The 17,032-nt window shown below is 35.7% G+C and overlaps 2 protein-coding genes across 2 annotated transcripts in view; one reads left to right on the forward strand and one right to left on the reverse strand.

Annotated features, from left to right (window-relative positions):
* LOC107717491 (synaptogyrin-2-like) overlaps nt 1–707 on the reverse strand; it is a 4,415-nt gene extending 3,708 nt beyond the window's left edge. The window contains exon 1 of the mRNA XM_016524256.1: nt 515–707. Within this exon, the coding sequence (XP_016379742.1) occupies nt 515–613 (99 nt within the window). The 5' untranslated portion in view covers nt 614–707. The remainder of the gene's footprint in view (nt 1–514) is intronic.
* LOC107717472 (transmembrane channel-like protein 6) overlaps nt 691–17,032 on the forward strand; it is a gene marked incomplete at its 5' end in the record, with an annotated part of 26,404 nt that continues 10,062 nt past the window's right edge. Inside the window, 11 exons of the mRNA XM_016524235.1 lie at nt 691–828; nt 5,856–5,970; nt 6,063–6,200; nt 7,685–7,816; nt 8,171–8,279; nt 8,417–8,504; nt 10,086–10,343; nt 10,484–10,650; nt 10,741–10,885; nt 13,434–13,601; nt 15,881–16,029. Coding sequence (XP_016379721.1) covers nt 691–828; nt 5,856–5,970; nt 6,063–6,200; nt 7,685–7,816; nt 8,171–8,279; nt 8,417–8,504; nt 10,086–10,343; nt 10,484–10,650; nt 10,741–10,885; nt 13,434–13,601; nt 15,881–16,029 — 1,607 coding nt within the window. The remainder of the gene's footprint in view (nt 829–5,855; nt 5,971–6,062; nt 6,201–7,684; nt 7,817–8,170; nt 8,280–8,416; nt 8,505–10,085; nt 10,344–10,483; nt 10,651–10,740; nt 10,886–13,433; nt 13,602–15,880; nt 16,030–17,032) is intronic.

The raw sequence follows: 17,032 nt of genomic DNA on the forward strand, positions 1-17,032 counted from the left end.
GGACTTGGAAACATTTCAGTTGTGTTGCTGTCTATGCAGGGTCAGACAGCTCTCAGATTCCATCAAATATATCTTAATTTGTGTTCCGAAGATGAACGAAGGTCTTACGGGTTTGAAACGACACGAGGGTGAGTAATTAATGACAGAATTGTAATTTTTGGGTGAACTATCCCTTTAACAGTACTATTGTAGTAAATGGTTTAGATTTGCGAAAGAAAGAAAGAAAGCACACGCAAACTAGCTGCATAAAACTAAGTATTACAGAACTGTGCTATGTTGACATCTTGATTTTACCCGTGTTGACAAGTCACATGATGCAGACCTCAACATCAAACTCCCAAACTACTGCTGCCGTATGGTCTGTGCTTTGCAATTTACGACAGCCGAATTTTGTTTTGCGTCTAAACTCTGTTCAACTAACACAGTTTGAGGCCAGCCAGAATAATACCACACACTTTCATCATCATCGAGTAGGAGCACTAGCTCGATTAGCTAACGATGACTTTGATCTCACCCAACTGAGCAGCCGGACGATAGTCTGCGGTCGTTTCAGAAAGCCCCAGAAATCAAAGGCTCCACCGGCCAGCGAAGCACCGTAAGCACTCGTCTCCATGTCCGCGTTTGTGACACTGTAGCCCCTCTTTATTATTGGTCAGCGCTTCGGCAGACTGTCCAGCTTGATGATCTGCTATTTACTTTCACAATTGTTTCCTGAAAGTAGCGCAGCACCACCCATCAAGGAAGTACACGTCACGTCAGAACGAACACTTACAGGCAGTTATTATTATTATTATCAAACATAAACAGCCCCTGTTTTACACACGTCCTGCATGTCTGTCTGTCTGTCTATCTATCTATCTATCTCTGTCTCTGTCTGTCTCATATTAATAATTAATATAATACAGGCTGTCATTCTGTTGATCTAGTCCTCTATCAAAGCTACAAGTGGCTTCAGTAGTCAGCAGCTGTTTGATATATGCCATGGACATGCTTAAATATTTATGAGTGTAAAGACTTTTCCAGTGTTGTGCTGTTTGTTCGTGTGTAGTGTTGGTGTTTCATCACAGTTTGCACACAAGAGTTTACACAGCTTTAATCTAACTGCAGAAGTAGGCCTGTTGTTTGAGGGTTGACCACGTGGCCTCAATCTGTAGAGACTCGTTCACAGATTTTACACAAACTTTAAACACCGAAACACTTTTTCATTTATTTGTTTGTTTGTTGACCTTTTAATGATTCTCTCAGAACTCTGAAGTAAATGTGTAAGTACCGATGAATATAGTCCTCTAGGTGGCGCTATTCATCTACTTTTAATTCAAAGGTTCGCCCAGAAATGAATGTTCATTATTTGTTTACATAGCTGCTCATGTCTTTCAAACCTGAGTGCATTTCTTTAGTGGAACACAAAATACGATATTTAAAAAATGTCCAGTCAACATTGGACCCCACTGGCTTTCACTGTATGGAATATGTTGTGTTTCATAGAAGAAAGAAAGTCATACAGGTTCGGAAATGTACCTAACCCTGTTGAAAAAAACAGCATATGCTGGTTAGGTATGTTTTGATGCTGGTTTAAGCTGGTCCTTTGCTGGTTTATGCTGGTCCTTTTGCTGGTTTATGCTGGTTTATGCTGGTCCTTGGCCAGCACATGACCAGCATAAACCAGCAAAAGGACCAGCATAAACCAGCTTAAGCCAGCAAAGGACCAGTTTAAACCAGCAAAGGACCAGCATAAGCCAGCAAAGGACCAGCTTAAACCAGCATCCCAGCGTCAAAACATACCTAACCAGCATATGCTGGTTTTTTCAACAGGGTGATGATAGGAATTTCTTTTCATCTCTATCAATCGAGTTACTTCAATACAGTGGACCCAAAAAGTATTTGGACAATTAAGCCACAATTAAAAATGTGTGTTTTATATACATAATATAAAAAAAAGTGTCATTTGTTTTAAATAAATATAGCATAAGCACACTTTTCAATCAAAACATCTCACAAAATGAAGTTTGTTAGGTTACGAAATCCACTGTCCTGCATTCAGAAACAGATGCAAAGTTGAGTTGCACAAAACTGTGAGTAAATGGCTCCATTCCAGACCTTGCTGCATGTTTGCGGTGTAGATGGAGACGATTCTGACAGACACAGAGGATTTCATTCAATAGCAAATGATGCAAGATACATGTTTTAAATCAGCTTTGCTGCAGATGTTAAAATAGGTGACACATCCACTTACACCTAACTCATGCAGCTGACAAATGTATCTAATGTGTTGTCAAAAGGTGTGATGAAGATATGACACGGTCATGAGGTTTTAAAAGTTTGCTGCCGATACAAGTAAATGTTCTTCACTGTACCGTATGACTGAATCTGTTATAGCTGACTTTTTCAGATGAAGGCCGAGTTACAGTAATTCGTCAGTCTCTCTACCACGGTAAGGCCTCTGTTTACAATATCACATACTGTACCATACTGTAATGTAAAATACCTGTCTCCCACCTGACGCATCTCGGTCTGTTGGACGCTGTCATTGATTGTTTGTTTCCTGTGCTCTGTCCTGCTCTATTTCCACAAATGAGAAATATTAGCAGTTTTGGAAATTGCAGACCAGTTGCTGCGAATGTGAAGTTTATATGGATGAAACACTAGGGGAGAGCGGGGCACAAAGTAACACTTTTTGACTTTCTCAGTTTGTGTAAATCCACATGGGGTTCAGAATATAATTTTTTTTTATCCACAGTAATTTTACACTTGTCTAGTACAAATATGTCGCTTTGTTTCATGATTACAGTGTATACGTTTTTCTTTATTTACCCTCAAATTTTTCAAATAAAATGATGGCGTTTTTGAAGAATTAAAAATAATCTGATTTTGGAGTTTGACAATGAACACATTATGCATCCATGCTTGGGACGGCAAAATAAACCAGCAAAAATGCTTTACATGTCTTGATATAATAATTTCTAAACATTAAACATTGACTGTCAGTCTTTATTCACCTGTTTCTCGTTGTTTCTCATTCAAAGTAAATAGCGTATATTACATCGCTAATGTCATAGATAGAATAGCACATTGTAACGCAGTGTTACATCGTGCCCCATCCGCGCAACTGGAATTTAAAACTGGTTAGTGTCTTCTGCTCAGTGTTGCCAACTAATTTTCAGAGAAAGTTGCTAAAGGAAGGTCGATTTCTTGCTAAAAGTTGCTAAATGACATTGTGATGTCATTGCGCGATGAAGTCATTGCGTAATCACGACGCAAAATTGTTTCAACATCAAATCTCAGCAAAAATATATATTTTATACATGTTAATTTAGATTTGTTTGTAAAATAATATGCATAATATTAAAATATAAATAACTGTATTTTAAAATACATTGAATTATTGAACACCTACACATTTTTGAATGATTACAGTTTAAGTGTTTTAATAGCTAGTAAACTAGTAATACTACACATTCTCAACAATTATGCTTTAAGCAGTGTATTAGTAGTTAGTTAGTATGCTACACTCTAAGAAAAGTCTGTAAAAATAGGGCACAATTTAGTACTATGTTAATATGAAAGAATTTTCCGTATTGGTTTTTTACCTGCATTTTATATTATGCATTGTGTTTTCGGGGTAACAGGGTTACAATGGATAATGTCCTGGAAAATTACAAGTATCTTTTCCATTTTTCTTACAGCGTACTAACTGATCAACAGTCGCAAGTACAAGCTACTAACAAAGTGTATCAAATTAACAATTATTCAATTATTATTAATAAATTGAACAATTGCAAATAGCAGCTAACCCAATTCACGTGCTATGTGTTACACGTGATGTGTGTACTGCTAGGCATCTTTGGTTTCCTTTTTTGTGTGTCATTTGGATGGAAAATGTGTGCCTTTTTATTGTCTGACTCACTTATCAAAAGTTGCCAAATACATTTTAAAAATTGCTAAATTTGTTGCTGGGTGCTTTTGGAAGAAAAAGTTGCTAGGGTAGTGTGAAAAGTTGCTAAATTTAGCAACAAAATTGCTAAGTTGGCAACACTGCTTCTGCTAGTTATCAAAGCATTAAAAAACTATCTAAACTGATAAATAACAGATTGGAGATTAAAATAATAGCAGATTTGTCTCATTTTAAATGAATAAAAACGGAGAATTTAAATTTTTACTATGGTAAAATAAATGTTCAGCGATATCTTCAAAGGATTTTTGAATTTTGGCGCAGTTTTTTTTCTATATAATGTTGATATGGTAACTAATAAATACTGTAAATTTTGTTATGCTAGCATGTGTGGAAATATTCAAACCATGTGTGTTACAACTAACCCCGCGTTACTTTGTGCCCTACACTCCCCTATTGTGTGTAGTAAAAAGGATACCTTTGTGATTTTGTGTTTTCTACTAATTGAAATAATACTGAAATGTTTACATTTTTTAATATATTTGATGGTCTGTTGTGAGATTAGTACTTAGAGTGTTGTTTGTAAAAAAATTTTAAAAAAAATTCGCAAGACGTCAGCCCGTTCTTGTTTCTTCCTCCCAGCATAGTGACTGTGGTTTTTCACTTTGTATGCAGTCTGTCAACGGTGCAATTGTTTCTGCTGACTGCTAAAGTACCCGTCACTGTTTCTTCATACGAAAGCTTTGTCCAGAGTATTTTCTTCTTAGACTGTGCTGGAAACTTTGCGTAGCAGCAGCTGTTTAGGTGAGTATGGTAATTGGTGGTACTTTATCAGTACAGCTGTCAGACGTCTGCTTTTTCTGTTTAAGATGAGTGTTGTTGTTGAATGAATAACATGGGTTGATAGAAAAACTCAAATGAGCTCTGAAAATCTACTGTGATAGACAGTATAGAGCTGAATACCCTCGTGAAAAAGAAGTACACTTTAGCATACTTTTTAAAAGAGTATGTACTATGGAAATAATATACTTTAATAGAAAATATAGCCTACTTAAACATGAACTGAATGTGATGTTAAACACATTTAAATATAATCAAGTACTTAACGTGTTACTATGTTAGTCAACACAAAACAATAAGTACTTGATTCATAATGATTTGAAGTGTATTTTAAAGGGGTCATATGATGCGATTTAAATTTTTCCTTTCTCTTTGGAGTGTTACAAGCTCTTGGTGCATAAAGAAGATCTGTAAAGTTGCAAAGACTAAAGTCTCAAATCCAAAGAGATATTTTTTATAAAAGTTAAGCGTCAACCACGCCTACCTAAAACGGCTCGTTCTAACACGCCCCCACATGTCTACGTCACGATGAGGGAAGATTTGCATAACTCCGCCCGAATGTTCACGCAAAGAAAAAAGGCGTAACTTTTATTCTCGCTGTAGTATTGTTGTTGCCGCCGCCGCCATGTCGTTTAATTTGACATTATTACACAGAGCACTTTCTACAAGTGTACTAAGTATGTTGAGAAACACAGTCATTAAAGTGTGCTGATTTTAAGAACACTTTTATTTCATTAATATTGCATTGTCTTTAGGTACAGTTTTAATTAATTAATTTATTCATTTTTAAATATACTGTTAAGAGTTGAAGTACGCTACAAGTGCACATTTATACAATTAAGCACACTTCTTTTTGTTTTACAAGAGTAGTTTAACGTAAGGAATGGATTATTTAAATAAAGTATTTAAAATATTTTTTAAGGGAACGTTTATGTTATGGCATCTTTTGATGTTGATTTTGACATAAATGAATGACACACTTTTTGTTTTTATGGTTACTTTATGTGGTTTGCAACATAAGCTAAGTTTCTCTGGAAAATAAATCCCAGGCACATATTGCCTCATAATACGAAAGTTAATTTCTGATGCTGCTTATGACCAGCATTTTCTGCTCTGATGCACACAGCTCTGGACAGTCTGGATGGCTGCATCCCAGTTCATGGAGACGATTTCCAGTGAAGATGAAGACCAAGACCTGATTGAGCTGGAAGCTATTAGGAGGCCATACAGAGCAGTCAAATGTGGGTACACAGCATACAGACAGCCTGACGTAAATCCCATAGGATAGAAATAACTTATTTTAACTCTAACTTCTATTTTTTTCTGTTTGTAGTTGATCTGACACATGCAAATCAAGAAGACTTAGAAGCACAGCATTACCATGAGCCCAAACACACCAATGCCCTGCACAGGAATAACTGGTCCTCTTCAACCCAGAGGGTCCTGTCTTCCATGCCTAGTCGCTCTATCAGTAAGAGAATGTTTTGATGCTGTTTTTCATATCGATTTTACAATTAATAAAATCATAGCTTTTTTTTACTGAAATATGCTCTTGTGGCTGTAACAATAGATCCGAACTTACAAATATTTGCATTTTATTGTATCAGATAACAAAATAATAGTATATGCAAACAAACCCTTCTGAAAAAGAAGTATACTTTATACTTGCTTATTACAGAAATAATATACTTTGAAAGAATATATTTAAGTGTGATATGAGTGTAATGTTTTTGGACTCTTATTGCATGTTATTTACAATTAAATGAAAATTTGTTTAAATTGATATTAAATGCAGTTAGCTGAACTTAAAAGTGCTTTTTTGACCCATGCATTTAAGTATACTTAAGAACATTTTTATATGTGATTTCATAATTAATTCTGTTGTTTTTGAAATATGGTTAAAGTGTACTGCTGAATGTACAGACAAGCATTTAAACTAAAATATACTTTAATGTACTTTCAAATACATTTGTAATTACACATGATGAACAACGTACAAACGATGAGAAATGATGAAGATGCAATTTACTTTAAATGTAATATTGACTTGCACACCATGCAATTATAATCCAGTACTTTACATGTGCAACACGTTAAAGTAAGTATACTTCTTTAAAGCATGACAAAATATTATTCAAACATAATGATCTAAAATGTATTTTAAAGTAAAACTTGACATTTTTACAATATAATATAAAAGTTTGACTTCATTACAAAGTACACTTTTTTAAAATGAACTTATTGTGTTAAGAAACCATCATGAAAATGTTTTCTCATTAAGTACACTTACTGTAAGTGGCCTTTTCTTTAATATTATTTGCAAGTACAATTTTTTAAATTAAAATATACTTTTAAAATTTGAAGTACACTCTAAAAAATCTGTAAAAATAGGGCACAAAGTACCATGTTAGTTTGAAGGAATTTTCTATTGTATTTATTTTTTACAGGTGTTTTACCTGTATTTTGAATTTTCCACTGCATTTCATTGTGTTTTAGAGTTTTTAGAGAAATGCCGGTACAATTAATGGATAATGTCCCGGTAATGAGCTGCCAGTACTTTTACTGTTATTTCTTACAGTGTACACTACTAAGTGCTCATTCAATACAATTAAGTTCTAGAAATTTCCTCTGAACTGACTTTTGCATTTCTGTTTAATCAGTTGATGTTTTGGTGATTTTAAGTGGTTGTTCAAAGTCAGTTCTTCTCAAGTTCACACGTAGCAGAGGAATCACATTAACCATCAACATCATCCACTAATATTTGACAGCCACAAAATGTCCACATGTCTTTTGTGTTTGTATTTATTTATTTTTTCATTTACACATTAATCTACACTTTATATTTTACGGTACTTGTAGTTTGTTACTTGTAATACAGTCTTCTCCACTAACAATCTCCAGTTTCCGGTGTAATGTGTTACATTTATTATGCTTTTTTGCTTTGTCTTTCCTCAGGATTTAATCAGTCGACTGCGCTCTCCCGATCCACAGAGACGCGTAGAAGACGACCTCTTAGCATTGTGTCCACCGCTCGCTGCACTACAGAGCAGGATGTCTTCAGAGAACAGGACGACTGCAAGAATGATGGTTTGCAGCAGTAAAACGCTCACAATGCCAACTATCTGAAGCAATCAGGGCTCATATTATGAGGAATCGAATTTTTCTTGATCTTTAAAGATAAAAGCATTTGATGTACTGTGAAGCATACTATAACTCTTAGAACTTCCTCCTCAGTGAAAAAGAAAGTTTACTGAAACTAAACTGCAACAACGACTCGTTCTATACTTCTCCAATTTAAATTCACACTTATTTACATAAAAGTCTTAAAGGCACAGCAATAAGAAACAGGCTGTTTATGGTGGAAATGGTGTTTAGATGCAGAAATCTTTATTAACATTAGAAGTGGACCTCTGACACTTTGTTTCTGTGTTCTGGTTCTAGTGACCCAACAGGAAGAGCTGCTAAACAAACTACAAGGTTTGTCTGCTGGTGAATGTGTGCGTGTGTTGCGTGAAATGCCCCTTAGTGTCTCTGAGAAGCGTCAGATCAGGTGACTTTTAGACGTACATCTTTTAAAAATTATATCACCTGAGTGCAATAATTCATTTGTTCTTTGTGTCAAAATGGTTCATTTCATTTTCATTCATCTCAGTCTTTGCGTAATCTTATCTAAATGTGTCTTTTCAGAGCTCTGGTCTTCTGTTGGGAGGCTGGGCAGCCTCTCTCTGCTAACAGAGCCCTGTGCTGTCATCAGTTTAAAACTTGGTTCTTGAAGGTGAATGTCTTCTTGCATTTAAGATTTAAACACTAACCTGTGTTGTTTAATTTTATTCTATAATAGATGAAAAAAAAAAGTATAAATATATAAATGAAATCATAGGTTAAAGTACTAATAAAAATCCACAAGAAATGATAACATGATTGCAGATTTAGCATAGATTAATTATATTTAATTATTAATTTTTATTAATTTTTTTTACAAATTACCATTGAAAAGTGGCATTTTTTTAATATTCCTAATGTAGATTTCCAGAGTTTAACACTGAAAACAACAGTTCTTGATTCATTAACCTGTAGTGGTTAAACGGATCGTAGTTGATCCGTGATCCGTACGGACCAAGCCCCACGGTTCGACATGCATGTGATCCGCGGATTAATTGCAAAATTAAGATGATTTACACATAAGTTTATCATTTGTTCGTATTTAGACAAGCAAGCGAATTTGAAACAATTCCAGAGAGAAAAGGCGAAAGGGAACTCGATTCGTTACTCGCGCAGCCGCACACACATACAGCCGCACACACATGAAGTGCGCATTTCAGACGGCGCGCGAACACCGAACGGAATCCTCTTCTGAATCCTCTAAACAGACACATACGCATAAAATTATGACAAAATACCCATCTCAACAATCATTCAGGTAAACACAGTCAGTTATGTCTCAAGTGAATGAAAACAGCTGAGAAAGAAATCGGATGTGATGTGTATCATTATATCGGATCCGTGCATCAGGTCTTAAAGGGACAGCGGCCTATAAATACTGCTGCTGTCATTAATGATCATCAAACAACAAAACAGCTGTGATAAAAATCTATATTTAATTTATACAGTGAACACTATGCAGTGTTATTTTCCCTAATTATTACATTTCTGTATTTGAATACTACCAACCTTATTTTATTTGTAACATATTCTGTTGTATTTACCTATGCTTGTAATTTGTGTATTTGTTCTTATTTTTACTGCCTGTTCTCTTGTCGCTTTAATCATGTTTAAACTTTCCTAGTTAATCTAGTAGTATTTACTGTGGTATCAAATAAGTACTTTGCTTTAAGTAATAAATGGAAAGCAAGTTAAATGGAAATATTTTTCATTTCTTGCTGATCCGAAAAATGATCCGATCTGGTGTTATTAATGATCATCAAACAGCAAAACAGCTGTGATAAAAATATATATTTAATTTATACAGTGAACACTATGCAGTGTTATTTTCCCTAATTATTACATTTCTGTATTTGAATACTAGCAAACTTATTTTATTTGTAACATATTCTGTTGTATTTATCTATGCTTGTAATTTGTGTATTTGTTCTTATTTTTACTGGCTGTTCTCTTGTCACTTTAATCATGTTTAAACTTTCTTAGTTAATCTAATAGTATTTGCTGTGGTATCAAAGAAGTACTTTGGTTTAAGTAATAAATGGAAAGCAAGTTAAATTGAAATATTTTTCTTTTCTTGCTGATCCGAAAAATGATCCGATCCGTGGGTCAAAAACCGTAATGTGATCCGAACTGTGAGATTTGTGATCCGTTGAACCACTATTAACCTGTATGCACTCTTGTTTTTGATGCATAGGTTTTGTGTGGTTGGTGCTATGGTAGAGTCTCCCAGCAGAAATCCATACAGCTCTGGCAGGGAGTGCTCAAAAACATCAGCGCTCACTTCGGCACCGGGGTTCTGTCTTATTTCATCTTCCTCAGAAGACTGTTACATTTCAACATCCTCCTCTTCCTCATCAATGGCCTTTTCCTGATCCTACCACAAATCTCAAATCCCCCATCGCCAAAAAACAAACACACAACCACAGCTGACCTCTGGATGCTTACTGGCATGGTAAGGGTGATAATATATGTATATTTTTTAAAAAGTAGGTGCTTTATATTAGGGTTTCCAGTCCCTGGAAATTTAAGATGACCCATATTTATATTACATTGACTCTTTAGTGAACGCTATGGTTTTTTGTTCCGCAACAGGGCGTCCTCACAGACTCTGTGATGTTTTATGGCCACTATGCCAACTCCACCAATGAAAACTGCCAAGCTGAAACTAAACTGTGTCCAGAAAATTACAACATACCACTGGCATATATTTTTACTATTGGAGCAGGCATGTTTATCACATGTGTACTGCTTGTTTACAGGTTTGTCTATTTTCCTTATATACTGTGAAAATTAAATTTCCCATCATTAGCTTGCCCTGGGATTAAGTCAGATTTTGTTTATCCTTTCAGTATGTCTAAATCATTCGGAAAGAGTTTCCGCGTATTCAAGACTACTGGTAACCTTGCTTTAAAGGTTTTCTGCTCTTGGGATTTTAAAGTCAGCAAGAAACGGTCCGTTAAACTGCAGTCGGTGAACATCTGCACTCAGCTGAAGGTTTGTCTCAATATGACTATTCATGTTAAAATCAATTTATGCTCCAGAGAGCACTAATAATTGCATTGAAAAATGTCGTACACAAGCATGTTGGGATATTTGAAGACATGTTATGCACATTAAAGTCAGGTACAATTTTATGGTTGAGGTCAAACATGTGATATGAATATAAAAATGCAGAAGGTTTGTAATGCAAATTTTTAAGGTTTAAATAGCATATGAAACTAACACGAGGTTAAAGAGTGTCCCTGTGGCTCAGTGGTAGAGCATTGCATTAGCAGCGCAAAAGGTCGTGGGTTCAATTCCCAGGGAACACACATACTGGTAAAAAATGTATAGCCTGAATGCACTGTAAGTCGCAAGCGTCTGCTAAATGCATAAATTTAAATTTTTCAATTTAAAGAAATATAGCTGCAGGCCGAAAAAAGGGGATGAAAGGGTGGAGAAACTCAAAAAGTACAACTCTAAAAGGACAGAAATTAAACTTCACTTGTCCACGTTCCGCTCACATAATTTTCACAGCCTGCAGCTCAATTTTTCTCACATGCGTGAGTGATTTGAACACTCAAAAACAAAGGTCCACTGAGTAGTGTGCAAGATCTGAATGCGTCCATTCATGCTCACTGTCAGTTAGGGCTGTGCAATTAATCTCATGCGATTGTCATGCGCATCTCGTCAGTAAAGCCGGTTCTGTGATTAGTAGTAAATCGTCATCACCTGCTTTCAGATGGAGCGGCATTTACTACACAGAGCCGTAGTTCACTGACAAGCTAGGCAGTATCGCGTTCAGATGAATCGCATTCGATTATAAACGCGATATTGCCTAATTGTCTAATTTACTCTGTGTAGTAAATGCCGCTCCATCTGAAAGCAGGTGCTGGAGATTTACTGCTAATCACGGAACCGGCTTTACTGACGAGATGCGCATGACAATCGCATGCAATTAATTGCACAGCCCTACTGTCAGTTGAATGGTTTATGCAATGTACTGTGCAACTTGGAGCTATATAATTCTCAAGCCATGGCTCTCACAGACTGGTCAACCCAGAAACCAACCAGAGTGTTGGAAAACCCAGCAGCAATGTGTGTCATTTGGAAACACTTAGGAATACTGTTCTGTCATTAATGAGTAACTAGACAGGAGCAAATGGGTTAGACAATTTTAACATTCTAGTAACCACTATTAACAAGGATCTCAGATTAATGAATTAAAGTACACAATTGATTGCAGTAGTTTTTCATTCCTCCCAGAGAACTACTAAGAAACTATATATAGTTTCAAATAATCAATAACTAATGCAGAACAAATTAACACTTTAACCACTACTTTAGCATTTACTTATCATCGCATAATCAATAGGTAATAACAGACTTAAGATTATGGTAAGTTGTTAATAATTACTACATTTTATCATTCCTTTTACAGAGCTTACAATGTTTACAATGGAAAATTGAAAAAAGGAAATGGCTTTTTAAAATCAGTTTTCTGGATCGTACTCCTGTTGCCAATTTTCTGGCATCCTCTGATCCTTATTTGTATTCATTTTATTTCTTACACATAGTACTACATCCTAACACAGCATTCTAAAGTGAATATCATGGTTACCCACTGATAATGACTCCTACTTTACCCATCAGAAGGAATTATATCCAAAACCTTATGAAACACATCAAAAGCTTACAATGACTTCATTCATTTCTAGGGAGTTATCATGCTTTTCACCAAAGTATACTTCGTTTCGGCAACAGACATGTTCGTCGGGTTTTGTCTGATCGGTTTATTGCCCCTGTTGGCATTGGTCAGGCTTGTTTTTGTCAATGTTGAATCAGCATTTGTCGGGTCTTGGAATGTCTGAGAAGTAACGTATTCGGTCGGCTGTCAGAATACTGTTCTAAATTTTTATTAAAGAGTTGGTAATAATTCAGTCATTACTAGTAGGTTGCCATGCTATTCATTTTATAACTAATTACGTATTAACATTAATTATGAAACATATAGTTTCCAGGGGCATGTTTAGAGTTTTGGGGGCACTAAGCAAGCGGTCACTGGGGGGCCCCCCTCGGTTGAAATTGTGTTCCGGGAGGTATGGAGAAAAAAAAAACAGTAGCTAATGATATTACTTTCCAATTTACTAATCAAAGTTTCTTGTCAGTTAATAGTAGTTAGAATGTTAATATTGTGTTACTCATTTTCTCCTGTGTAGTTATTCATTAATAACGGAACAGTGTAACCATAATTAGTTTGATGTTAAAATACTTCCTCCAAGCCCACTGCGTAAGCCATTCATTGGTAGACTTTCTGAAAAGTGTAAACACTCTGTAGCACTTTGAACACTGTTTTTAGACTGATTTAGCAACATCAGTAAAACCACCGCTGTGAAAGTCTGAAGAAGGATGACCTGTTTGTCCAACCAAGGGAAGACAGGGACAATTCTGTTTGGTCACACTGAAGCAGAAATGACACACTTTAACAATACGTAACATCACAGGTAATGTTTTGTTGACTTTTACAATGAAGCTTGGATTTGAGTCAATGTTTGTGTTTTAGGAGATGCTGTCTGAGCTCAGCTGCAGAAAACCGAAGAGGAACTTGTGTTCAACTTTGTGCTGGTTGAGTCTACACTTTCTTGTATGGTCCATTTGCCTCTTTTGCATAGCTGCCTGCATGCTGGCTGTTTACTACTTACACCCTTACATTGACCAGGGCAGTTCCAAGGTAAGGGTCATAGTCTTGAATAGACAACAGGAAGGCAACAGGATGCCTAACACTTAAGAAATCACACAATTCATGATAGAAAACACTAGTCACATCCTGTTCAGTTCACACACCAGTTACTTTTGCTGCCTCATTAAAATGCAAACAGCTTTATTTTCAACAACTGCATTTTCTGGTTGACTGTTTTCTTTAGATTTCACAGTATACTCCACATCTTGAAAAATATTGTCTGTTGGGCTGTTGCCTTGCTGATATAAAACTATGATTGTGTCGTCAGTGTGTTTTAGTTTAGCCTTTAATTCTGTGCTCATTCACAATGCTGTTCAAGCAGTGTTGGGGAAAGTTACTTTTAAAAGTAATGAATTAGAACATCGTGTTACTCCCTAAAAAAAAGAACTAATTACATTGCTTAGTTCATTTTTAATGGCAAGTGATGTGTTACGTTACTTTTTAAATCTGGGTGAGGCTTGCCTGTTTGATTTTAATATAAAAAGTTCCATTTTTGGCAAATGTAAAAAGCCCTTTCACATCAAAAGTTAAATGAAGAGAGGGCACAGTAGAGGGCAGTAGAGGGCACAGCTCAATCAAACCTTCTAGTTGTGTTGCTATTCTGGATTGCATGAAGAATAGGATGCAGGAGAAGAAAGTTTTTTGCTTATTAGTGTGGTTGAATTGGATCACCGTAGGTCAGCAGAAAAGACATTGGACATTGGTTAATAAAATGGGATTAAATACTTAAAGGCAGGGTATGTGATTTTTCAAAAACACTTTAGAAAACTGATTCGGGCCGAATAGCAAAACAAACTTGTAGCCAATCAGCAATAAGGGGCGTGTCTACTTGTGATGTGGAGGAGAGCGCGTTCAGTGCATGGGACGGACATTAGCCGAGCCGAGCGACAGAAAGATAGAGATGGCGGATAAAAAACAAAAGAGGAAAACGTCTGCGGAACGATAAGGCAAGAAGTAGGACCCGTGTAAATATCGGATCAGCTTTTCAGCGCTGGAGAGAACTCAAGGAGCGGAGGCCTGTGATCGGACGCCGAGGTTGCTTTGTTTCTTCTCAATAGGTGAGTAACAACGTGTGTCTACAACAGCTAAAGTCTGCCTACACTGGACGCGATCAAACGACCGTTGAAAACCATTTGAAATTTGTGTCAGCACGTCATAAATAGAACCCGGCAGCAGTTTTCTGTCGGGGATTTGTTGCGCCGCGCCGCTCACGTCCGTAGACACGGTGTAACATTGGTTTTGCTTTGTTTCACAGAACTAATCGTTGCCTGGGTTGCGTACGTATATGTGGGGCGGAGCTATCAAAATAGGGGCAAGACCCTTTTGGGGTAGGGGCGTGTTTGTTTTGGTGATTTCAAATATCAACATTGGCTACCAGAAATCACTTACTCTGCCTTTAAAGGATATTTGTGTTATTTAATGTATTTAATAATTGCTGGTTTATGTCATATTTAGAGTTTGCGTGTCACAGGTTTTATTCATTTTGAGTAATACTGAATCTGTTTTTGTGCAAGTGAGATGAGTAAATGCATGTTCACATTTAGTCCAGAACTACAGTAACATCATGTCCACACAACACCTCTGCACTTACTCCCGATTTCTCTCAACATGGGGAGAGTCAGTCAATAAATGGGAAAACAAAGTAACTTGCATTACTTACTTAAAAAAGTAACTCAAACATTTTATCGTAAATTAAAAAGTAATGCCTTACTTTATTAGTTACTTGAAAAAGTAATCTGATTACATAACTCGCGTTACTTGTAATGTTATCCCCAACACTGCATTCAAGTCCCCACAACTTACTAGTGATATAGTTAGCAGGATACTGTACATAGTTACACAGAAGAAAAAAAAAGGTACAAAAGCTGGAATGCTACCCTTTCAAAAGGTACTAATATGCACACTTTAGTGGTAAATAAGATACAAAGCTGTACCTTTGGAAAACCCGCCCCAGTGAGAGTGTGCATTAATTAATGACATTTATTGTAAATTGATAAATGGAAGTTTTCTGTTTAGTGTGTAATGCACAAAGTTACAAAATAAAACTGTTTTAATTGTAAATGCACATTTGCACATTTGTCCCCATTCATCAGCTTTACATTTGAATCCGTTTTATAGAATTTTTTTTTTTTGAAATGCTTAGACTGCCTATGTTTTTTCTCTCTCTAGAATTCTTGATGTATTTCTGTAAATTCTTGTTTTTGTCCTTCCTTTAGAACTCAAATATAATTCTTTATTTGATATCATTTGTTTATGTCTTTATCATGTAGGCAAACTCTTTTCAGAAAGCTGTCGGTTTGCTGAAACTGCCTTTGGTCGTGTCATGCGTCAGTCACCTACTGCCTGGTTTCTTCGACATGTTATCCAGGGTGGAGCGTTACAACTTCCCGAGCACTCAGATTTACGTGTCCATTGTAAGGTCAGGGAAGCCATCACTTCCTTGTTTTTTTGTTTTGTTTTTTTGCTTTCGTTCACCATTCGTTCACTTACTATTTATTCACTTCCTGTCTAAGTCTGCTGTGAGCTAAGCTGTATTTCCTTTCAGTGCAGCAGGAAGCACGTTTTACATGCTTCATTTGATTGCCTTTAAAGCAATGCTTTAAATATTTGCTGCTCACTCTAGTGTGACATTTTAATTTAGCATGACTCTTATCTTGAGAACTACCCCAAAGCTTTCAGAGACATTTGTCTGTTTCAGTAGTGAGAAAGTCGTCCAACCAAAGCATTAAGTTGCATCATTTACTATATGTGTATATTACACAAGCGGTTATTTTTATTTAGTTTAATATTATGTAATTCATACAGACGGTGATTTGAACTACTACCGGTCAAAAGTTTGTGATCAGAACGATTTTTAATGTTTTTTACAGGAGTTTCTTATGCTCATCAAGGCTGCATTTATTTGATCAAAAATACAGGGAAAAAATGTAATATTGTGAAATATCATTATGATGTAAAATAACGTTTTTCTATTTTAATATACATTAAAATCTAATTTATTCCTGTGATGCAAAGCTGAATTTTCAGCATCATTCTTCAGAAATCATTCTAATATGCTGATTTATTATCAGTGCTGGAAACTGTTGTGCTGCTTAATTGTGTTTTTTTTTTTTTGAATCTGTGATAATTTTTTCAGGATTCTTTGATGAATAAAAACTTAAAAATAAGAGCATTTATTTAAAATAAAAATCTTTTCTAACAATATACACTACCGTTCAAAAGTTTGGGGTCAGTACATTTTTATTCTTTCTTTTTTTGAAAGAAATGAAAACTTTTATTCAGCAAGGATGTGTTGATTTATATTGTTAGAAAATATTTATATTTTGAATAAATGCTGTTCTTTTTAACATTTTATTCATCAAAGAATCCTGAAAAAAGTATCACAGTTTAAAAAAAAAAATATTTGGCAGCACAACTGTTGC

This window comes from Sinocyclocheilus rhinocerous, unplaced genomic scaffold (assembly GCF_001515625.1).
Source record: "Sinocyclocheilus rhinocerous isolate Xijiao unplaced genomic scaffold, SAMN03320098_v1.1 scaffold393, whole genome shotgun sequence".
Classification (NCBI taxonomy): Eukaryota; Metazoa; Chordata; class Actinopteri; order Cypriniformes; family Cyprinidae; genus Sinocyclocheilus; species Sinocyclocheilus rhinocerous.